At 46.8% G+C, this 23850-nt stretch overlaps 1 protein-coding gene across 5 annotated transcripts in view; it reads right to left on the bottom strand.

The window, feature by feature from the left end:
- FLI1 (Fli-1 proto-oncogene, ETS transcription factor) overlaps positions 1-23850 on the bottom strand; it is a 122286-nt gene that overhangs the window by 4000 nt on the left and 94436 nt on the right. For all 5 annotated transcript variants that reach the window (XM_082342375.1, XM_082342376.1, XM_082342378.1 and 2 more), the window contains 2 exons: positions 2695-2760; positions 972-1031 (listed from right to left, as the gene is read on the bottom strand). In XM_082342375.1, the coding sequence (XP_082198501.1) occupies positions 972-1031; positions 2695-2760 (126 nt within the window). The remainder of the gene's footprint in view (positions 1-971; positions 1032-2694; positions 2761-23850) is intronic.

Here is a 23850-nt window from a genome sequence, read left to right as displayed (position 1 = left end):
CTTTTAAGCCCTCTTAGTCTACCCCTTTTTATCCACACGGTATGACAACTAAAATATTCTGGGCAGGTAATGTCTAATTTCGTTGTTGTTGGGGATTCTTTAAATCCCCTATGTCAAGTCCTCTCTGTCTGACTTGTGTTTCACAGTCAGCAAGTTCTCAGCCTTCCTGAGGAAATGTAGGTCAACTTTCTATCGCTTATCTTCAGTGCAGATGGAAAACAATGTCTGTCCATCCCAAAGCGGTGGCTTGTTTGGAGCTCAGTCTTAGCTGTGTCCCACAGAGAAGACCAAGCTGGGCTTGGAAGGGGCACAACAGCTGTCTTCAGATACATGAAGGACCTTCACAGAGAATGGGAGGAAGACCTCTCCTGAGGGCAAACTGGGAAGCTCGAATGGAAGATACAGGGAGGGGGACTTTGACTCATATGGTGGAATTGAGCCTAGCCAGGTAGTGAACTCCCCGTTGCTGTAGGTATTCAAGTGGAGGTGAGGTAATCATAAGACTGAGATGTTACGGAGGATGTTGTAGACCTAGATGTCTCTAGGCTCCCTTCCCATACTAAGAGTCTCCAATTCCGTGGTTTTAACAGTTCCTCTGCCTTAATTGTTAAGTAGATCCACCACAGGGAACATTTGGTCAAGCAACTTGAGAGTCTGGGATGGTAGCTCTAGTTCTCCCATAAACCAGCCGTGTGGCTTTTCGCAAATCACTTCACCTCTTTGGGCCTCAGTTTCTTTATTTTACAACATGAGGCATTTTACTCTTTAGGTTCCTTTCACCTCTGATATTCCACGAGTCTCTATGTGATTCCAGTGTCAGGTACCCAATTCACAGATCTATTATAGTGTCAAATATAGGATTCTATGAAAGACACAAATGCCGTATATTGTCTAAATCCTCCTCCGCTGACCATGTGGGACCAATGGCCACATAGGAAGCAAAGGAGGGTTCGCACATCATGGACAGGTACCTGGTTGGGGCCGCTGTTCGGTATTCTTACTCATTGTTTGTGCTCCTGCAAGGGGGGGACCTGCAGCAAGAAGAGAAATACGGTAAGTGGGGCCATTCTCCACGAGGGGAGGGGAACACCTCGTCCAACGCCCCCCCCCGAAGGAGGACAAATGTGCTTTCTCATTCATTCATTTGCTCACGCTACTCATTTATTCATTCTATTTTATAAATATTTATCCAGAATCTACTCTGTGCCGGCACTGCTCTCGATACTAGAGAACCCAGCACTGAACCAGTGGTTCCTGCTAGAACTTACGTTTTAATGGGAAGACAATGATACACAGTATCATTAGCAGTAAGTATGTAGAAGAGCGTGTCTAACGGTATCAGGGCTGCGGATTTCATTTTTAATGAAAATTTAGAAAGGTCCTGAAGGAGAAGGTGACATCTGAGCACAGGTCACCTGCTCCTGAGTTTCCATGTTTGTGAGCTCCCCTCCATGGCATCTCTTAGGTACACCCTTTCCACCCCTGTCATCATGTCTGCATGTTAGAGCTGCGTTGCTTCTTGCACCGTCTACAGACTCATGTGACTGGCGTGCTTGCCACTTCTGTCTTCCCATCGACCCATCAAACGTTATTTAGCCAGTTTCATCTCCCTAAACCACTACACCCCACCATCCAAAAACCTTAGTGACTCACTGTCGACTAAAGCATTGAGGTCTATCTTCCTGGCATCTTTGCGTCCCCTTCCTTACCTTTCCAGACTTATTTCCCTTCGTGCATCCTAAACCCCAGGAGCCCAAGTCCTCCTGACTGTCAGACACGTCAACCTTGATGTCTTTCCCTGGCCCCGCCTCTCCTGGGAGGCCCAGTCCTCCCCACCTCTGTGGGTCCAAATCCTGCCTCTCCTTGCAGAGCCAAATCATATGGCCCCAGGTCCACTTGGCCTTCCTGATACCTCCCAGAGGGAAAGAGTTGTATGTGCGCATGACTCCTCTCCCCTGCTTGAGAGATTGGTCCATGTCTGATTCAACACTGTGTACCCCATAGGGCCAAGGGCTGGGGGCAGAGTAAACAAATAATGCATATTATTAAAAGGGATGGTGGTTATTGCTGGCATTAGTTTTAGTCCCAACCTCTTTCTTGAAAGAATTCCCTTCACCATCCATTTCTGTGTTTGATATTTTACTTCCTAGAGATAGCAAGATTGACACATTCTGGGTCAGGACCACATGAGTCAGTCTTTCCCGCTACTCCCTTAATGGGAGATTTTGGGTCAGATTTCAACACAAATTGATGTGTCAGACCCCTACCATCCCCTCATCAGGTTATCCTCCCTCTCAGCCTTTCATGAAATTGGGGTAGAGATGTTGGTATAACTACATCTTGACAATTAGAAAAGCAAAGCCATAGAGGGTCATTATCATAACTTAAGTGACAGAGTCCGAATCTGGTGATTTTTCATTCATACAGACCTTGTCATGAGAGAAACCTTCCAACTTTGAAAATTCTAAAGCCAAATGCAGTGAAACAAAACTCACAGGTCTGAGTGAAAATCCCATATCTTTCCAGAACTAGGTATCACTGACAGGTCCTACATTGGCAATTAATTCTGATGGCCATTCAAAAAGTAGGAAAACAAAATGCTCACTCCTATCCTCCTTTATCTTATGACTCTGTTCTCCACCCCGTCCTCAGAAAAAGGTTTTCTTCCCAAAGAATAAAGTGACGTTTACTTACTTTTGTTGAGACCAGAATTCATGTTATTGCCCCATCCTCCTCTCCTGACTGAGTCATAGGAAGGGTCTAATGGAAAAAACAAATAGAGGCACATCAGCATCTCCTGCTCTTTAGAAAGGTTGCATGAAGATTATCGTTCAGGGACCTGGAGAATTCTGCAACAACTTTTCAAGCATCACTAAATTCCAGAAGTGTACCCATCCCCTGGGGCAAAGGGGAATGAATGGAAGGAACATCGACACACTGATTGGGAGCCCAAGTAATGGAAAGAACCCTGAATTTGAAGTCATAGGGCTGGTTCAAATTCTGTCCTTCCACCATTTGTTGTGAGACCTTGGATGAATCCAGACATCCTTGGGCCTCAATTTTTTAAAATATGGAAATAAAAATTTACATGATTTACCTACCTTACAGGGTTGTGCTGATGTTATCAACGGAATATTTGTGTCCCCTGCGCAAATTCATACATTGATGTCTAATCCCCTCAGTGGGATGGTACTGGGAGGCGGGGGTCTTGGGAGGTAATTAAGTCATGAGGGTGGAGCCTCCATGAATGGGATTAGTGCCCTTATAAGAAGAGGTCACAGAGGTAGCATGTCTGCCTGCTTCCTGCCTTATGAGGGCACAAAAAGAAGTCAGGTGTCGGCAATCCAAAAGGGAGCTCTCACCAGAACCTGACCATGCTGGCACCCTGACCTCAGACTTCCAACCTCCAGCACTGTGAGAAGTTTGTTTCTTTTGTTTGTAAACCACCCAGACTATGGTACTTTGTTACAGCAACCAGAACGGATGGAGACAGGTAATGATCAAATGAGACAGCATATGTGAAGCATCTTATAAGGCATTCTACAAATATCATCTAAGTTTAGCAAGAAAAAAATGTCCGAAGCTGTATAGCAAAGCCCTTTAAGCAGCTCTGGAGAGATGGGTCATGTCCAGATTAAAGGCTCACGGGCAGACTGTCTCACAGCCCCGGCCGTGAGGACCCTGGTGGCGGCTCCAGCCCCTCACTCCAGCACACTGGTGCTGTGGGCACATCTGGGCTCTCCTCGGCCTCTCATGCTTTTCTGTTGATAGTGAAGAGGGCTGGGTAATGAGCACAGAGAAAGGAAAAAGGCCAGAGGTATGGCTGGAACCAGAAACGAGGGGCTGGAGAGATGCTTCCTGCCTGGAAGTGCAGAGAGGTTTCCAGATCGCCTTGGCGGACACTCCATTGACATGGAACATTCGTGATCCCAACCCCTTTCTTGAAAGAATACACATGCCTCCCTAACCCTGTTCAGAAATTGCTTAACCGACTGGCTGGAAACATCCTCTTTTCCTTTCTCATGGTGTGAGTCCCATTGAGACACGGAGCAGGAATAGCAGAAGAGCTTAAGGATACAGAATGATGACTTTCAAAGTCTTTCCATGGACAACAAAGAAACCATAAAAAACATCTGAACAAATGGAGCACAGACCTCAGCAAACAACGGTCAGGCGGGGTGAAACGCAAACCATCCCCCTCCGCCCCTTCTGAGCCTCTCAAACGAATTAGAATGAGAACTGCAAAGACGGACCGGCTGGTCCCATGGCTTGTTCTTGTTGTTTCTGGCTAAGAGGAACCAAAAGACAGGAATGATTTCCTTGTGGAAAAATCCACGTGCGGATGCACATTCCTCCTGGCTCTGGAAAAGCCAGTGCAGTTTTAAAATTACAGTCTTTAGCAATTGGCATGAAAAGCAAAACAGAAAGTGAGGGGGATGCAGATGGGAGGAAGGGGAGGGAAGGGGGCAAAAAAGAGAGACAAAGCTCGGCTCGTTTGAGTCGTCTGTTTTTATTTTTCTTTGACTTGTTTTTTTTCTCACAATTCCTCCTGCAAATAGATTCTTGTGCTTGCTTAAAAACAAAATAAAACAAAAACAAACAAAGAACCTAAGTTGTTTTCAAGCTGGGGATGCGGTTGTAGGTTCTCATGGGTATCTTCTGGGCTGTCTTGCGGGCGTCTGCAGAGTGTGTGCGAGGCTGGGGTATCCTCGAGGAAAGGCTGGGTTCTTCCAGGATTTCTCTTTGGTGGAGGGGAATGCTGGTTAGGCCTCCAGCAATTTATCTGGGACTGATTTCTGCCATGTATTGTGTGTTTGGTGGCTATACAGTGGATGTGAACGAATATGACACAAGTCCCCAGTGCTTGCCTTTAAATAGGAGACGATAACAGACTGTGAAGAAATACGGGTCATGTACCAAAGGAGTGCTGGAGATACTGGGGGTGACGGAGGGAGAGGCTAGTGTGACTGGGCCTGGGGTGACTTGAGTGAGGCCTCTTTGGGGAGGAGAGAGTGTGCATCCCCGGCGGGCATACGGCGGAAGTGAGCGGTGAGATGTGAACGTGTCGGATGCGGGGAACCACGCGTGGGGCTGTGGGACAGCAGCGGGGGGACACGGAAGAGAGGGCCGAGGCCAGGTTCATGGCCAGGTCCACGGCCGCTCAGCCAGCTTAATGGCTCTGGGTTACAGGCCATGGAAACCAGGAGAGGCTTGGGGCAGGTGGCAATACCATGATCCCAGGGTGTGGTGGAGAGTGCAGCTCGTGGTGATGTGTAGGATGGATGGATGGGGTGGGTGCTGGGGGAAGGAGATGAATCTAGCAGGAACGGAACAGAAAGTGGAATAGAAAGTGACAAATTCATGAAAGAGAAAAAGCAAATCGCTAAGTTCCAGGAATTGGTGTGTGTTATCTGAAGTTCTGACTTGACTTCTGACTTACTGCACTGATAATATCTCTGACTCAGAGTTTTCTAATCAGTGTTTCTTCTCAATCCTTAGTTTACCGGAGGCTTCCATCCTCTCTTGCATCTTCTCTAAAGCTATGTTATATTCGTTCAGAAGAACCTGTTTTCTTAGTCCAAATTATGGCTTTGGCTATAGTTATCCTTGACTTCTTGCCAACTTTTCCTCCTATTCTTTTATTCTAGCTCTGGGGGCACTGCAGACAGGCAAAAGTTAGAGAATGCTTGGAAGAATTCCCTCTAACCAACAGAGGGCGGGTGGTGGCTGGATTTTTCTCTGAGTGCCCAATCATGTTGGAAGTTGATGCTTTATCAGAGAAGTGTCTGGCAGCCCCATCTTTCCCGTGATGCCTTGGGGGTTGGGGGGGAAGCCTGACCGGGAGGACTTTCGAGGTCCCAACCAATCTTAAAGTCCCCTAGTAGGTGAAAAAAGCAAGGGACAGAAACAGAGAGGCCACCAGCAATCAGCCTGAACTGTGTCCTCCTGTGGAGTTAACAGAACAATAAACAGCAGCGGGCCGTGCCGTGAGCGGGCGTCTTTAGCCAAGGGTCCCGGAGCAGAGTGTAGAATCAGAGCAGCAAAGACCACAAGGCTCCCTCCCATGTGCTCTTTCATTCCTACCCACTTGCATGGAAAATCCTGCCACTGGCACCTGAGTCTACAAAGGACACCTGGGTCCATTTACTGGGGAGTTTAACAAATGCTCTCTGTGGGCCCTGGGGTTTGTGGGGTCATCTCCTAAATGGAAGATTGACATGAAAGCCAGTGTTTTTGGAGTATGTCCTACTACAGGGACAAAGCTGAAGATGGAGAAGGCCAAGGTCAAGAGCTAAGGTCTGGCATTCTGCCTTAGAGATTGGAAGTACTGGGGCAGCCTTGCAGATTAAATTAGATATCCAAGCAAACAGCTGGCCCAGCGCCCAGCACAGCATCAAACTCGGTAAATATTAGCAAGTAACGTTATTACTGTGTTTGCATCATTAAATACCTTAAAACGTTCAGACCCAGAAACACGTTTGCCAGCCCTACCAAATACACATTAACCCCCCTCCCCTGCTTCCATCCCCCTTACCCTGCTCTGCTTCTTATTTTTCCACTTATCACCTCATTTAATCAATAATTAATCCATGACGTTTATTGTCCACATCTCCCACCTGAATGTCAGGTCCATAAGGGTAGGGACCCCTCTTTTGTTCTCTGATAGAACCAAGCACCTAGAACAGTGTCCAGCCCAGAATAAGCACCCCATAAATATTTGTTTAATGAATGAATGAATAACTGGGCCGATATTTTCTCCTTCTTGCTAAATATACACACTTCCTCTTGTTGTTCACTCTTTTTTCCTAGCTGGAGAGAATTCAAAGCCTCTACACCAGCTGCTCCCCACTAAATGAAGTCTTCAGGGGGTTCCAGTCTGGGTGACGGGTGATGGATGAGTATAGACTGTTAACCCCGGCTGCCCTCCGAGCAGAATGGACAACGGTCCACGTATGACAAGGCGTGGGCTGAGACCTGTCCCCACAGGAAGCCCAGCACTAGATGCCATTCACTCAAGTGGCCTGCTTTTTGTTTCAGATATATTTTAACAGCATCATTGTTGAAATGAGGGCTTGTTTTCCTCCTAAAAGTCATACAAGTGAGAACTCAGCAGTGTGGTCAGCTCTAGTCCCAGACACACAGACAGAAATATGTCTACAACCAACATGGAAAATCCTGGACCCGGAGCTACCCAACGACTCATATTCCTGCACAAACACTCTTCCTCCCCGGGCCTGACTCCTGGCTGTGCCAGAGCTCCCCGACCCTCGGCTGCCGGTCAGCACGTGGGCTGCTCTCTTGTGGGGCGTGCCTGGCCCACAAGGTAGCCTGAGCATGCCCTGGGCCCCCCACCCTGAAAGTGGTGCATACCGTCTGCTTTCTGAGAACTGACTTCTCAAAACACACACTTAAGGGAATGGCCAAGGGCACAGAGGGCAAAAATGTGACCGTTAGGGACCCACAGAGCAGCTGGTCTCAGAACTTCTGGGTGGTGGCAGACGCTTGAGCAGCAGAAAATTACCCCAATTCTGACACTCACTTTTTACTTCAGTGAAGGCTGGTACCCCTGGCTTGATGACGAATCTTATTGTGATGCTTTTTCAGAAGAGTCCTCCCAGAAGGGCTTTGCGTGGAGCTTATGGTTTCAGGCGGTCCTGAGATCAACTTTTGCCAAAGCAAAGAGAGACCAGAGCCTTATTCTGGGGAATCTGGGCACTGCCAGGCATTGTGGATAATTCAGCTTCAAGTATATAATGGTCTGAACAGTATCTCCACCATGGGACGCCCGGTGCGGCTGACTTTGACCCTAAATGGCCTCTTAGATTCCAGGAGAGCCTCCCGGGGTGGAGAAATATGAGCATGGAGATTTTTTTCTGAAAAGTCCTTGTTGGAAGGGGAAAACTTTCTCTGGACGTGACTTTCTCACAGACATCCCAGTGTTAACTCAGCTTCTGTGTGGAGCTGTTAAACGGGTCCTGGAAACCTGGCCAAACATCTCAGGAAAGACATTTCTTTCTGTTCTGATGCCGACGGTTCACTGTCTGAAAGCCCAATGTCCCAGGCAACGCGCAGCTCCACACTTTGTCATGCCCTCACCTGGAGGCCAAAGATGCAGAGACACCAGCACAAAAGCCTCTCTCTTCATCCCGTATGACATGAGACCGTGCTCTCGATTACTGGATAGAAAAAGATGAATTTTCTCTGAGACTTCTCTTCAAATTTCTGGTTGGCAGTACCTAGTCCTGTTTATCTTTGGAAAGCCTGGCTTCTGAATGCAGACCTTTCAGTAGAAGAACGGGCAAGGCCACTCCTGCTCAGGGCAGAAACTTCTCTCAGTCCGATCCAGACCTCTTTTCTTGGAAGAGCGAGGGTGCCAAAGGAGAAAAGCTCTAACAAAGGGGACCCCGAACCCAAAGCCCCAAACTTCCCAAAAAAGAGCCAAGTCTGCCAGGAGGAAGACCCACCGCCCAGACTTCCCCCCATACAGGGAAGACTGTACATGGGGGCAACATCCTAGCTGTTGGCAGAGGACGAGCGAGATGGTCCTCCAAACCCCTCCTCCCTCTGAGGCCCTGGGTTAGAAAAGGCCCAGCCTTCGAGGAGGGCCCTACTGGCCACCAACCCCATTCTGCTTCCCTCTGGGCCTTCCCTCCGGCGATGCCCACCCGGGACAGCCTGCCCTGCTTCCCGAACCTTCTCAGCTCAGGACCGGCCCCTCGTCTGCCACTGTCTCCCTCCGACCCCTGCCGGCGACCACTAACAGATGTCTGACCAGCTGGCCTGGCCTCCCACTTCCAAAGCTGTGCAAAGGCGACTGGCACCCGGGCTGTGGAAGGGCGTGGAGGGTGTGGACGCCCTGGTGCAGACATCCTTCCTCTCTGGCAGGTCAGTGGTTACGATGTGGCGTTTAGAATCAGTCCACCCTGGGTTCAGACCCCAGCTCAGCCATTTACTCTTCCAAACAGTCTCTGTCGAAAGCTTCCTCTTTTTGAACCCCAGGTTCTGCTTCTCTAAGTTAACCTTAAAAACGCATTCCAATATACATTAGGTGCAGACAAATACTGTTTGATTCCACTTCTACGAGGTACCTGGGATAGTCAAATTCATAGAATCAGAAAGCACACTGGTGGATGCCAGGGTCCCAGGGGGAGGGGGAATGGGGAGGCAGTGTTTGATGGGGACAGCGTTTCAGTCTGGGAAGGTGAAGAATTCGGGAGACGGATGATGGTGAGAGTTGCATAGCCATGTGAATGTACTTAGTGCCACTGAACTGTACAGTTAAGTATGGTGAAAATAATATGTTTTATATTATGTGACTTTTACCACAATAAAAAAAAAAAGGATTAATAACAAATGCTTTATAGGATTGTTAAGGGGATTAAATAAGCATTCGATAAATGGCAACTTAAAAATATACACAGTATACACGTAGTCTATACCATCTTGCTTGCACCTCTAAGATGCTGACCTTGGTGAACTGAGGTTAAAAAGTCATTAGGGGAGGCCCTGAAAATGAAGAGAAGCGTAAAGGAGGAAGAATAATTCCTGTGCTCTGAGATCAGTGATTCCCAAATCCGAATAAACTCTGGCTCTCTTTTAGAAGAAGAAGTGGATTATCCTGTATCCCGGTTCAGAATCGCCGGCCAGGAAGCTGGCGAGGGCTGGTGGCTCTGGCAGCCTGCTGGTATATTACCAGGCTGAGGGTTTACCCGGCATGCTTCCTGCTCCTCTGACTGTCAGCTCCCCCAGCTCCCTGCCCAGCCAGCCCTGGTGCTCCAAGCTGGGTCCTCACCTCCTTTCAACCCCGTCTATAAGCGCAGCTCGGCCTTTACCTCAGGGGCATCTTATGTTCTAAAGAACACCAGAGGATCTTGGCTTCCACGGAGATCTCAGGAGGAGGGCAATATCTAGGGAAGGCTTTCCTTAAACTTGGAACGCACAGAAAAAAAACATCCTGGATCAGATTTCCTTTGCTCAAGGATCTTGTCCTGGAATCCAAACAGCCCCTCAGCCTCAGAGCCGGCCCCGCTGCGTGGAGGAGAATAAAACTACTGTTTAAGATATTCCACGTGCAAAGGGAAGAAAGGACACGTGAGGGAAATGCTTGAAGAATGGATGGCTTTCAAAGATGAGAATTTGGAGAGGCCAGTGGCACCCCTGTGGGCACAGACTCACCACGGTCTCAAGAGGTTCCCCACCAAGCCGGGACCCTCCCTTGACTTCGTCCCTCCCGTGGGCTCTGTGTCTAAATGACACACAAGTCTAAACGACCTCTTTATTTTGATAAGGCCTCAGAGTGGGATTTGGGGGCCAGCCTTGTGTGGAAAAGCACTTTATACTGACTCAGTTAATTGGGTGTTTGCCCAAACTCCCCTCCATGTTGGGTCATGCAGACGCAACTAAATTGCAGCCTTCCTGGGTCAAATCTGCCTCAGGTTTAAGAGGATTCTGGGTCAGAAAAAGAAAACCTAACAGCTGACTTAGGTAAGAGGGCTTGAAGATGAATGAGAAGCAGTCTGTGTTCAGCCCCCTGGGCTCTGCTGAGAGCCCGGATCTGACCCTCTCCTGTCCGCGTTCCTCAGCTGGGTTGCCCTCACTCTCTGGTGATACGGGATAGTCTTGCATTTGTTGCATGATTCAGCTTTTGCATCTTTTTCTTCCAGAGTTCTGCAAAGGCTCACCGGTGAAGGTCTCGTGTTTATTGCCCTCATCTTGTTAAGCCTCCTGGTGTAATTCTTTGTGCACTTATGCCCCTTGCTTGGTGAGCATCTTTGGGAAGAGACGGACTGTATCTTGTCACCTTGTTTCCTTCCCTTGCCCCCAGGTTCTTCCTCTTCCCAGCACCAGCTATTGGGCTTAGCTAATACCTCACATCCCACTCACATTCATTCATTCAACAACATTTTATTGAATGTCTACAATTGTGCTAGACCCTGTTCTATGTGCTGAGAATACAATGGTGGCCAGACATATATCCTTGCTCTGGGAGCTGACATTCAAAACAAATAGTAAGCGACATCGTATATAAGAAGGTGGTGAGTGGTATGGAGAAAAAGAAAACAGGTGAAGGGGAGCAGGTACAGGGAGGGACAGGGAGGGCCTCGCTGACAACACAATTTGAACAAAGACTTGACCTATCTAATGTTATGAAAATAAAGCTCTCCATAATTTTCTTATGAAAAGTGACTGGGTCGTCCAACACTGATTTCAAAGCCCTTCTGGAAAGGTAATCCCTTGTTATCAGTTCTTTACCTTGTTGAGAATTACTTTATGTTGGAAGACGAAAAATAAGCTAAAAAACTTGACAGTATCGTTTTGATGTCTGGGTGAGAGATAGTAAAAGGCGAGATGAGCTTAGTTTATTAAAGAGTTCACCAAGTTTTGCATATGTAGAATCAGGGTAATTGCCAAATCTGTTGTCTTAGAATCACACTGACTTAGGAAGGCCATTCAAATGAAGAAACTTAAAATCCCAGCACTTCCTCTGATTTGTTTTTGACCTGCCTCTGAAGTGTTTTGCAGGAAAGGGTGTTTCTGAGGGGTCAGTGTGGTTGAGAAGAGGACAGGTGAGTTCTCCCTGAAGGAACACTCCATCTTTGTGGCCTGGCAGTTGAGCCCTGGAACACTCCCACCTCTGTGTCCTGCCCCCACACATCAAAAAGCACAGGAGTTAAAGACAACCATCAACTCTGGGCAGGTGGAATGTGGTCTCACTTATATAATAGAATCCGAGGTTTCTTTTCAGGCTGGAGGGGACTTCAGACATTATCTAAACCAGACATGCAAATTAGCACAGGCCTGGAGGCCCAAAGCCTGAGAGAAAGCATATGTGGCCATATAAGAATTTTAATAGAAATTGAAAGTATGACTCATAGCAGAAAAACTGCCTTTCTCTCAACTCCTCTAGGATATTGGGCAGGCCAAAGAGTTTTGAAGCTTGAAGTGTTTTCAAAGTTATACCAAGAACGGTTTTCATTTCTTTGGAAGAGGGGTACCTAAATCTTATCAAGTCTAAGGTCATTTGTGGTGTTATTAAGGGCTTTTAAAGATTTTCATGGGAAGGAATTCCATGATTTCTCTTTAATCCATTCCAAACAGGGAAACAGTTCACTGCCATGGAAAAAACTCTAGATTGAGGTTCAGAACTCCTTGGTTCCCCTCCCATCTCTGCCAGTTATGAGCTGTGTGAACTTAGGCAAGTGACAATCTCTCTGACTCTGTCAACCTATCTGTAACAGGGGAAACATCGATTCTCCTAAAATTTAAGAATTTAGAAAAGCAAATAGCCTATTTAATCCTCCCAGGGTTCTCTTGAGAATAAATGAGATCATGCATGTGAAAACGCTTTACACACTCCAAATGTCTTCTAAGATTATAGCTGCTATTCTTTTCCAGAGTTTTATTCCTTGGAAAGAAGTTAATCTCTCTTGTGTCAACCAAGGCTAATTTCTTCTGGTTCTTTGTTTAGGGAAGCAGAAGGATTGAGTAAATATTTAATTAAATTGACAAACTAGATTTTCCTTCCCCAGTGAATCCATCGACTGTCAATGTTATTTACTGAATATCTACAGGGCTGGAAAAAAGGGATACAGGACAAAACTCACCGTTAAAGATGACAAGATAATCTGTAATTAGGTCCATTGACGGCTAGTGGCTGAGATAGGGTCCCGATAAGAGATTGTAGTCTTTGTGGGTAAGGAAAAAATATCCTGATGAGAGTGGGACTTGAATTGGGCTTTGAAGGATGTCCTGGATTTTGATAAAGTAATAATCTCACATAATTCACCACTTTCCCTTTAGAATGTGCCTAACACACGAATTTGAACTTCATCAGAGGTGTGTTAAACTTTTTATTGATCCTCACATGTGATTGCTTACAGATCCCTGAGGCTGGAGGGGAGAAGCCCACGTGGGTTAGTGTTTCTAACCATAGTATTTCTTCCTCAAAGACTTTATCTTCTCTCGAAAGGATATTTCATGAGAAATAATTATTTATTATCTTAGATATGGGCTTCTCTGAAGAAAGTATGATGTTACATCTATAAAAAGAACTTGGGAAAGGTTTTTATCTTAAGATAACAAATGATGCTATCTATGCCTTGGCTTTTCCCTAGAAGATTCCCCAAGTCCCTATACCTTTGTCTGGCAGGAGAAAAGCTTCTCTCTTTCTCCGGGGTGGGGAAGGGGGGGAGGGAGAGAGGAGGGAGAGAGAGGGGGAGAGAGATGGAGAAAAATTTGGTTTATGAGCATGGGACTAAACAAACTTCTTTTAAATACTTTTCAGCAACTACTGACCCTCAAACAACCTCTCTGTAGAATTTCTAAAAATCAGTGTATTTTGCAAAACAAATGCATTTGGAATATTCTGTGTGGAGGTGGCCACCAGTGGATTACCTGGAGCACTCGTGGACCTCGCCTTTTCTTCCCAAAGTACTCTGGGACCCCACTCCTCAACACAGCTAACAGCGATCACTTCCAGTTTCTATTACAAACCAAGACCCTGCGGTCATGGAAATGGAGTTACATCAACCAAGGCCAATTTCATTTTGAGTCGGAGCTCTATAATCTGGAATGGGATGAAATGTCTGAGTCAAAGTGAAACCTGGTAGGGACGGGAGGGCTAAAATGATAATAGTCAAGAGTCTGGAGATGAATTGGAAATGCAAAACCCAAACGGCCCACTCAGTAAGTGTGAAACGCCACTGACAGGTTGGTGGAGCTGTGGTGGGACTCCACCCCATGCACCGAGTGCCCACCGTCAGGACACCCCTCCCTGGCATTGGTGGGTGGAGCAGCTGTCTGGCCGAGTCCAGTTGCAAGGGTGCTCTGGAGGTCCAGTTGGCCCCAAATACCTTTCCCACAGCCTTGCACCTCTTCCCCTCCCCCTCTGAGGTTTGCGTAAAGCATTTTTCTTTATTAAGGTGCAGGAGGGTTCATGTTTTCACTGTCACCTTCACTGATGTTGCAGAGCAAGGTGGCGCCTATCAGATTCTTCAAGGGAGCATGTCAGAGCAGTTTTGATAAACATGACGAAAGATGCCCAAGGGGGCGGGAAGGCCAAAGTGGGCACTTCTAAGCAGCCAGGAACAATACCAGGGGCCAAGATGCCTGCTGGCACAGGGAAGAGGAGAGACCAATGTTGCAATGGCAGAAGGGATGCTGATGCAGAGCAACGAAGGCACATTTTGTCTCTGTTAAGTATTCAAGTAAAACCTGGCTCTCCGTGGTGGGGTGATGTGTGGGGAGAGAATTTCAGGAGCAATGGGAGATGCCTACTCTCAAAACACTAAGCTCCAACTTCACCTCCCAAGGGCACCTATGGATTGAGAAGGGGGTGTAGGCTGGGGTGCTGGAGCAGCCTGGCTTGTGTCTTGAAAATGGTCCAGGTGATGCTGATATCCTTCCTTTTCCTGGAGAGCCATGGGTCAACGAAGCTTATTGAGGCAAGGCTTTGCTCACCTCTTGTAATTTGAGGGAATTTCACAACTAGATTTATCGAGCTAATATCCACCGTCTTTGTTTTTTTAAGTTTACTGCAATCCTTATTGATCAACAGAGTGTTACTTAGGATAGCATTTCCTTTTCTAAATCTCTTCTTTTTTTCTTTGATTTTTAAAAATGTAATATTAAACACACAAAATGTATAATGTTGTGTAAATTATAAAGCACAATAATGAAAAGGACATCCGTGAAGCCACCTAATATGCTTCTTGAAATGCAAGAACTGAGTACCCTGAGTGAGGGTCCTAATTTGAGGACCACAGCAGAAATCAGTGAATCTCACCATATCATCTTAACAACTAGATGACATCAGCTTCCTGGAAGAAATGGGCCGTTCCATGGTGTGCTGGATGGAAGAGGGAGATGCGGTTGTGGGCCTGGCACTGCCTGGGTGGGGAGTGGGCTGCAGTAACAGGCTCTGTGCTGCTTTCTGACTCCTGCTAGCTTTGCCATTTGAGCTTAACGTATCTGTGCCCCAGTTTTCTTATATGCAAGATGGGAATAATAATCATACCAACTACATAAGGTGGTTATGAAGCGTAAAAATGAAGTGAATAGAAAAGTTTTGGGCACAGAATAAGCCCTCAATCAATGGCAGTTGTTATCGTTATGGGGGGGGGGGCGTTGATAAGAAAGGTAAGGAAAGGAGGGTTGAATGAGCAGGAGTTAACCTTTCCTGCAATATGACTTTCCCTTGTCTTGGTCCTGTCCTTGGCCTCTTTCTCAGTGGCACCCATAGCAAGAGGACTCAAATCTGAAGGGCCTCCAAGGGGAGCCTAAGCTGATAAAAAATGGGGCAAAAGGGGGTGATGTGGAACCATCACCTTGTTACTGAAATCTGCTCTCGGCAAGCTCTTCCCTCTACTTCTGGGTGGGACCAATCACAGCCTGGGAGGAATCACGATGGGGTCAAATGAAGGGGAAATTGTGGCAGAACGGGAAAGGCAAGTCCTGAGCCCATCTTTGCAGTGGACGAGGCCAAAACATCACTCTTGGATTTAGAAACATCATGAAGGGTGAGTTTTACAGTAAGTCCTTGGGGAGTAGTTTAAGGCAATTTGTCTATAATTTCCATCCATCCATCATCCATCCATCCATCCATCCATCCATCCAACCATCCATCCATCATCCATCCATCCATCCATCCATCCATCCATCATCCATCCATCCAACCATCCATCCATCCATCCATATCCATCATCCATCCATCCATCCATCCATCCATCATCCATCCATCCATCCATCCATCCATCCATCCATATCCATCATCCATCCATCCATCCATCCATCATCCATCCATCCATCCATCCATCCATCCATATCCATCATCCATCCAACCATCCATCCATCCATCCATCATCCATCCAACCGTCCATCCATCCATCCATCCATGGCCTTTTCTAAGGCACTGTCCCTGCCTCCAAGATGCATCAAGTCTTGCAAGACCAAAGGCTGTTGGATAGACTCTGTCGGATGCTTCACTGGGAAGACAGTGGGTACAAGCAAAGCGCCGTGGGGCAGGGGTGGTTGAGGAGACATCGTCTGACCTGGGCCACCAAGAGCGAGTGTGGCTCATAGGGTGTGGATTGGGGTGGGAGTGAGACAGCCGAGGAAGGTATGTCAGGCAATGGGAGAACGGGAAACATTCAAAGTTCTGTTTGAAATGGTCTAGACAGGAATCCACTCACATTTGAAGGACACATTTTTTTGGTCGGAACCTAAATGGGTAAAAACTGTGCCGCTGGCCAAGCTGTCACCCCGCCCAGACCCCGAAGTGACCCAGGCCGCGCTGGACGGTGTCTCTGTCCATCCTGCTTGGCGGGACCTGGACGGCCTGCAAACATGCACACTCCGGAAAGGGCGGGTTTTGCCTCACAATCCCTCATGAGGTTGCGGCAGTCAACTGATGTGAGCGGCTGGAGACAGGAGAGCAGTGCCTGCTTTACTCCAGGGGGTCACCCAGTTGTGCCTGCCTGTCCCTAACCCTGGAGGCTCACGGCTGACACCCACCTACCTTGGAATTCCCTCCCCGAGATGAGAGAGACCTATGGTGGTAGATTTCTTTAAAAATTATCAATTAATCGATCAAACACAGAAACTGAAGGGAACAATCATCGGAAGATATCTTTATACATATTTCAAAAAAAAAAATCTTCGAAGGAATAAAATGTACACAATTTGAATTATTCCTGAGATGGAAGAGCTTCTCCAAATAAGGGGATTCGTGCCGTAACTGGGACTAAACAAAATGCCCCAGCGAAATCCCTCTACCTGCCTCTAACGAGCAACATGGAAAGCCGTTCGCATCGTCATCCTGGAACAAATTTACACTTGTCTTAGGAAACAGGCTAAGTGTTTCCAATAATTTAGAGGGAGTGTGTCCTAGTCGCTGTGGAACCCACACGTGCGGTAACAGCGCACACAGCACACCCGCGGAACAAAATAACAGTTCTTTTACTCAGAGAAAGGAAGGATAATGGTTACTTAGAAAGTGTCCCAGACAAGCTGTCAAATTGAATTCAGAGAGCTGGAGTCTGACTCCAGGACAGGGCTGGCTGGCTCCGCTCCCTCGGGATTGGGGTTTCCTGCCTGCTACAGCTTACAGACAAAGATTCTTTGTTTCCAGCCCTCTCTCTCTCTTTCTCTCTCTCTTTCTCGCTCTCTCAATCTCTCTCTGGTGAAAACACACACACACACACACACACACACACACACACACACACACACACACACACACACACACCATGTAGCTCTCCAAAGAGGGTCAGATTGAAAGCAGACAAAACATTAAGTCTGGAATTTCAAAGGAAAACAATTAAAAAAATAATAAAACGGAGAGAGCAAGCTACTGTCTGTTCTATAATCATAAATCTTGCCTTTGGATACAGAAACAGCACACTCGCGCACACACACACACACACACACACACAGCAATCATCCCTGCTTTTGCTAAAAATGGATTAGGGGTAGTTCATCATAAAGGAAAAACATATAATGACAAAGTTCTTAACAGGCCCTCCTGGGAGGCCTGAATACCCTCAAATTTTAAGTGCACATTAGCGGACACAGACAGAACCTGCTCCATGAGAGATGTTATTTACTCCCTAAAAATAACAGGCGATTACCTCACAGCATTACAGGCCTTTTCCTCAGGCACACGTGTTCCAGACCAACCCGCACTGGCCATCCCGCACAGGGCAATACACACACGGCCCGAGGCCCTGCCAAACACACGATCACCCCTTGAGACTCTGACTCAGGCTGCTGCCTCGAGCCCACCCCCCGTGCTGGGCCCCCAACCTGCCACCCTCGTTCACTGCCACACGCACAGGGCACAGGAATCCATATTCTGCACGCATCTACATTTTCTCCATCAAAGCAAAACTTCTCGGGGCATCTTTTCAATCATGGAAAATTTTGAAGGTGTAGGAAAGCAGAGAGAAAAGTCTACTGCACCCCGAAGGGCCCTTCGGCTTTAACAAGCATGAACTCATGGTCAACATGACTTCAGCTGTCCCCCCACCCATGCCCCCTCCCTGCCCTGACTATTTTGAAGCAAATCCCTGGCTCCTTTGCTGAGCTTCCTGTCACACCGCGACACTATACCCGTCTTTCGGTTTCGTGTAAACCACTAAGAGTCCCGCCCAAGGCTCCCCCATCACGCTCGCGTCACACACCCGGGCCCCGGTCGTCCCAGGGGCACACTCAGGTATACCCACGGGAGTCCACCTGGTCCCGTCCCCCAAACCCAGCCCGAGCACACGCAGCCCCCGCACAGGATAGACCCAGACATGCTGGGTCTTTGATGCCCACCTTCCCTTCATTCGATACCCATTTCCAGCACCACTGTGCTGGGTCCTTCCAGAGGCCTCCCATCTTTCACTACGACCTCTATCATTAAATCGTCAAGGACACCCAATAGGTGATGAAAATGCAGGGGAAAGTGGCGAGAGGTGGTGCTGTAGCAGCCATAGCCAATACACAGCACTGACTCACAGGCCCACCTGTATCTCTGACTACATCCTCTTGAGGGTAGCGCGCTGGGTACCACGTTTCCGAGGCTCAGCCTAGCGTCCCATACATGGTAAGTTCTTAATAAATGAAGACATGCGTGAACAGGCTGGAGGAGGGCACGAGTCCTAACTAAGGTCCTGAGAGAAGCTCTTCCCTTCCTGTGTGGTCTTGGGGGGACCCACACCTTCCCTGGCCTCCTATCGCCTCTGTTCCATGAAAGGTTCGGAGTGGATGGTCCACTTTAACATTTAATGATTTTTCATCTCTTCATTTCTCTTAGGGAACTTCTTGTAGGTCACATGCATTTTTCTATTTGATTATATGCAGTTTCATATTATCCCTTAATCGTTCCATATGTGAATCTCCCGAATAAGATTTTAAACAACTTGGCCATCTCATCTACGGTGGTACCACGCCATCTGATATGGTGTCTTTCATAACCCTGGGCGTAGTGTCAGCATGTGGTAAACCCTCAAGAACATTCTAGTGATTTTGTGATAAAATCCTAATTCCTACTGTAATCCATGGAGCAAACATATTGTGTACTTACCGGTGCATCAGATACCCTGGTAAGTGATTTATAAGTATAATATCACTCCTGAAGGGGCACTAAGATTATCCTCATTCTATACATGAGGAAACTGAGGCAGAAAAAAGTAAGTGACTTGACCAAAGTCACACAGCCTGTTTGAGTCCAGAGCCTGGGTTTTGAACCAATATGCTCTAAGGCTGAGATATGAGATAAATACCTGCCTTGGGGAAATGGAGGGCATTAATTAAAGAAGGTTTAGGATGTTTGTTAGATGCTTGATGCAAACTATTATATAGAGAATGGATAAACCACAAGGTCCTACTGTATAGCCCAGGGAACTATATTCAATATCCTGTGATGAACCATAATGGAAAAGAAGATGAAAAAGAATATATGTATGTATAACTGAGTCACTTTGCTGTGGAGCAGAAATGAACACAACATTGTAAATCAATTATACTTCAGTAAGATAAATTTTTAAAAAAGATGTCAGATGCTTGAATGAAATATGTGGAGATGATGAGGTGAGAAGCAGCCTGGAGGGAGGAGTGAACAGCAGAGACCTACGTTGGAGTCCTGCTCTGTCCTAAGACCTGGGTGACTTCAAGTGAACCCTGTAATCCCTGTGCCTTGTTTCCATTATCTACAGAATGGGGATAATAATAATACCAGCCCTGCCAGCTCACGGGGATGGTGAGGGGCGCAAACGACGTAATAGATGTGCAAATGCTTGGCAGACAGTGAGGGGCTGCAGAACCGTGGTCCTGGCTATGTGCACAGGTCCCGCCATCTGGAAATCTCCTTGAGAGAAGCAGGGCTCTCATTAGCATAATCTTCAGCACCGGTTAGGCATTTCACTCGGAAGGACATGGAAAGGTGGTTTCTCCCCCTCTCTCTCCCGCACTTAGCGTGCAAGAAGACAGACTTTTTATCCATTAGCCCAGGTGACTGCAGGCCAGGGCGGCACCCCCGGCCGCCGGCGGCCTGCGTGGAGGAGCGGTCTGCATTTCACAGCGGGTCCTGAAAGGCTTCCCGGGCGGGGGCTAGAGGCTCAGCCTGCACGGGCCGGTTTATGAGTTCCAGGAGTTAATAAACAAGGAGCTCAGTATCCTCTGACTTTTGGAGAGTCAGAGGTATTTAAACAGATCCAGCACGAGGAGCTAAGGAAATGAGGGTTTAGGGTGCAAAGCAGCTCTGAAGCAGAGCGCGGCCGCCCGTCCAGGGGATGCACCGGGGGGGGGGGGGGCCCAGGGCAAGGCCGCCCGGAAACACGGTGGAGCTCTGACCTGCGTCCCGGGCGGACCCACTCGTCCCTGGGCGTGGAGGTCGGAGCTCGAGGTCTAGGGAATCCTCAGTCCTGGCCCCGGGACTGCTACGTATTGGGCTGGCCAAAAAGTTTGTTCAGTTTTAAGTAAAAATAAGACACATCTTTCATTTTCACCAAGAACTTTATTGAACAATGGATTCATTAGCCGAACGAACTTTTTGGCCAAGCCAATACTCGGACCGGCCATTTAACTTCTAGAACCCCAGTGCTCTCCGGATAAGATCAGGTAACCAACACCAATCCCAATTACTATTTAGATACACACGATGAGAACATATAAGAATGGGATTTCTGAGAGCTGAAGTGATGGACTCATGTAAAGCTGTCAGAATCAATATCAATAAAAATTATAACCTCATCAAAGACAAGGATGAAAAAGAACGAATAATCCAGTGGTCAGTTCAACCTGCTCTTCCATTAGTATAACATGAGGTCCTGCTCTTCCTTTTCTAGGTCAATTTGGGGCCAGGAAAGATCAAGATCAACCGCCCAGTGTGTCTCCAAGAAAACCTGGGTGGCCCTGAGATGGGTCTCCCTTTCCTCTTTCTGGTTCCTGTGTGCCGTGTAGCACAGCACTGCTCAATCTTGGCTGCACGTTTAAGAGTAATGGGGAGAGCTTGAAAAAGTTCCCAATGCCCAGCTGTCACTCCTAGAGATTCTGAATCAGTTGGTTGTGTTTGGGACCTTGGCATCAGTGTTTTAAAACATTTTTTATTTTTACTTTTGTTGTATTTTTTTCAGATATATATATATATATATATATATATATTTCCCTGTATTATACAGTAAATCCTTGTTGCTATTTTATACATAGTGGTGTGTATCTGTTAATCCCATACTCCTAATTTATCCCTTCCCCCATCCCTTTCCCCTTTGGTCACCATAAGTTTGTTTTCTATGTCTGAATCTGTTTCTGTTTTATAAATAGATTCATTTGTATTATTTTTTAGATTCTACATATAAGTGGTATCATATAATATTTGTCTTTCTTTGACTGATTTACCTCACTTAGCTTGATAATCTCTAGGTCCATCCATGTTGCTGCAAATGACATTATTTCATTCTTTTTTATGGCTGAGTAATATTCCATTGTATGTATGTACCACATCTTCTTCATCCATTCATCTGTTGATGGGCCCTTGGGGTGCTTCCCTGTCTTGGCTACTATAGCTAGTGAACATTGGAGTGCATGTATCTTTTCAAATCAGCGTTTTTGTCTTTACTGGATATATGCTGGGGAGTGGATTGCTGGATCATATGGTAACTCTATTTTTAGTTTTTTAAGGAATCTCCATCCTGTTTTCCATAGTGGCTGCATCAATTTGCATTCCCACCAACCGTATAGGAGGGTTCCCCTTTTCTCCACACCCTCTCCAGCATTTATGATTTGTAGGCTTTTTGATGATGGCCATTCAGACTGCTGTGAGGTGATACCTCATTGTAGTTTTGATTTGCATTTCTCTAGTAATTAGCGATGTTGAGATCTTTTCATGTGCTTTTGCAGTTTTTATTGTGGTAAAACATACATCACATAGAATTTACCATTTTGACCATCTTCCAGTGTACATTTCAGTGGCATTAAGTAATTCACGTTGGACAACCATCGCCATCAGAACTCTTTCATCTTTCCAAACTGAAACGCTGGGCCCATTAAACAATAACTCCCCGTTCTTCCCTCCTTCCAGCCCCTGGCAACCATCATTCTACTTTTCTGGTCTCTATGAATCTGCCCACTTACGGACCCTCCTATGAGTGGAGTCATACAATATTTGTCCTAGGGCATCAGTAATTTTAAAAAGCTCTCCAGCTCATTCTCTGTGCAGTTAGGAATAGAGGGTAGTGCCAAGCAGGGGTTACGTATGAATTCATCTTTGGGAAGAGAGGATAATGCAGGGATGTGGATGGAGATGATAGTAGAAAAACTGCAGGGACAGAGAAAAATAATGGAAAAAATTCACATCTCCGCCCACACGACATTTAGGAAAGGTATTGCTTTCATGAAAAGCCAGCTAGAAGGGAAAGGCTGTGTTTGTCAGGGAGACTATCCGAAGTAAGGGATTTTGAATCCTACACACTGGGTTTGAACCCTTGTTCTGCTGTTGAATAGCTGTGTGCCCTTCAGGGAGTCATTTAATAGTCCTGAACCTCACTTTCTCTGTCTGAAAAATGGGGCTAATTCAATCTACCTCTCGGGGATGTTGCCGGGTTTAAAAGCAGAGGCAAAGCACGTGAAAGTGTCTGAGGCATTGCAGAATAGTATACATATGACAGTGGTGGCTGCATTGAAAATGGGTAGCAGTTGCTTCCATTCTAATTTATTTTCTTAAGTGCATTAGCCTTGGTATCAGGTAGAGAGAGCATAACTGTTCTAGCTGGGTCCAATCTGTGACCATAGAATATTTAATTTTAGAAAAAGCTTAAAAACTGCTACAAATTAATTTTTAAAATCTAGCCTTACTTCTTGGGCACCAATAACCCTTAGAGAGTGCAATTGTTTTCAAGCGACAAGCTGGAAGGATGATTATGCCATTTTAAAGTAAAAAGACATACTCATTTGATAAGCACAGTGAAGAAGCATTCACAGAAGCATTTACCTCTTCAACTTCTTTCTTTTGTGCTTGATGCCAGCACCTGTCCTTTGTGAAATAAACACGTACACTTATGCACACACACACACACACACACACACACACACACACACACACACACACACACACACAGAGCTCTGGTCCTCTTGTTGGACTCTGGGTTTGTTTGGGGTTGTGTGTGTGCCTTATTCAAACAAGACGGAGCTAAGGTTGCATGACGTCTTCTCTTTATTTTTCCATTTAATATTTTAAGGACCCAAGATAGCTATTAGAGAAAAGCAGAAGAGAGAGGTGGGGAGGAGGGTGAAAAGCAGGGAGAGAGGAGCGTGGCTAGCTTTGTCTTGCTAATGTACTTTGTTTTGTGGATGATGGGCCGTTTAGACAGATTCAGACCACCTCAGGAGGGGGAAGGCGACAGAGCAGCAAGACAGCTCAAGTGGAAAGCTTTACTGGGGACAAAAGCTGCACCTGCAAAGCGCAGACGTAACCGTTTCTGGAGGCCAGGGCTGATGCTGGGAGATAAATGCCCGGCACCACCTGACTGAGGGCCTTGCAGCCCGCACTTGCCTGGATACTGCAGTTCATTCATTTCAGAAGAGAGGCAGCTCCTGCAAAAGCCCCAAAGAGCCCAGCGTGGCATTACAAACGCACAAAAGGACGGAGGGAAGGAACAGCAGTGCAGGTAGAGGAGAGGCTGAAAGCTAGGACCCCTGGAGGAGTAATGAATCGTGTATCAGAGCAGTTCAACCCAGACAAACTTGCTTCTTAACGAAAATCTGTATTTTAAGTCCAATATCAGATATTCTCTCATTGGCTCTGCCCCCAGAGTCTCCCTGGTTAATCCTGGTGGTGTCAGCAGGTCTCAGCCTGCAGAACTGGAGGAGCTT

Source organism: Balaenoptera borealis (assembly GCF_965194805.1).
Source record: "Balaenoptera borealis genome assembly, chromosome: 11".
NCBI classification, from domain to species: Eukaryota; Metazoa; Chordata; class Mammalia; order Artiodactyla; family Balaenopteridae; genus Balaenoptera; species Balaenoptera borealis.
The sequence above is the reverse complement of the archived record's forward strand: the minus strand, read 5'-3'. Positions and strand labels throughout refer to the sequence as shown.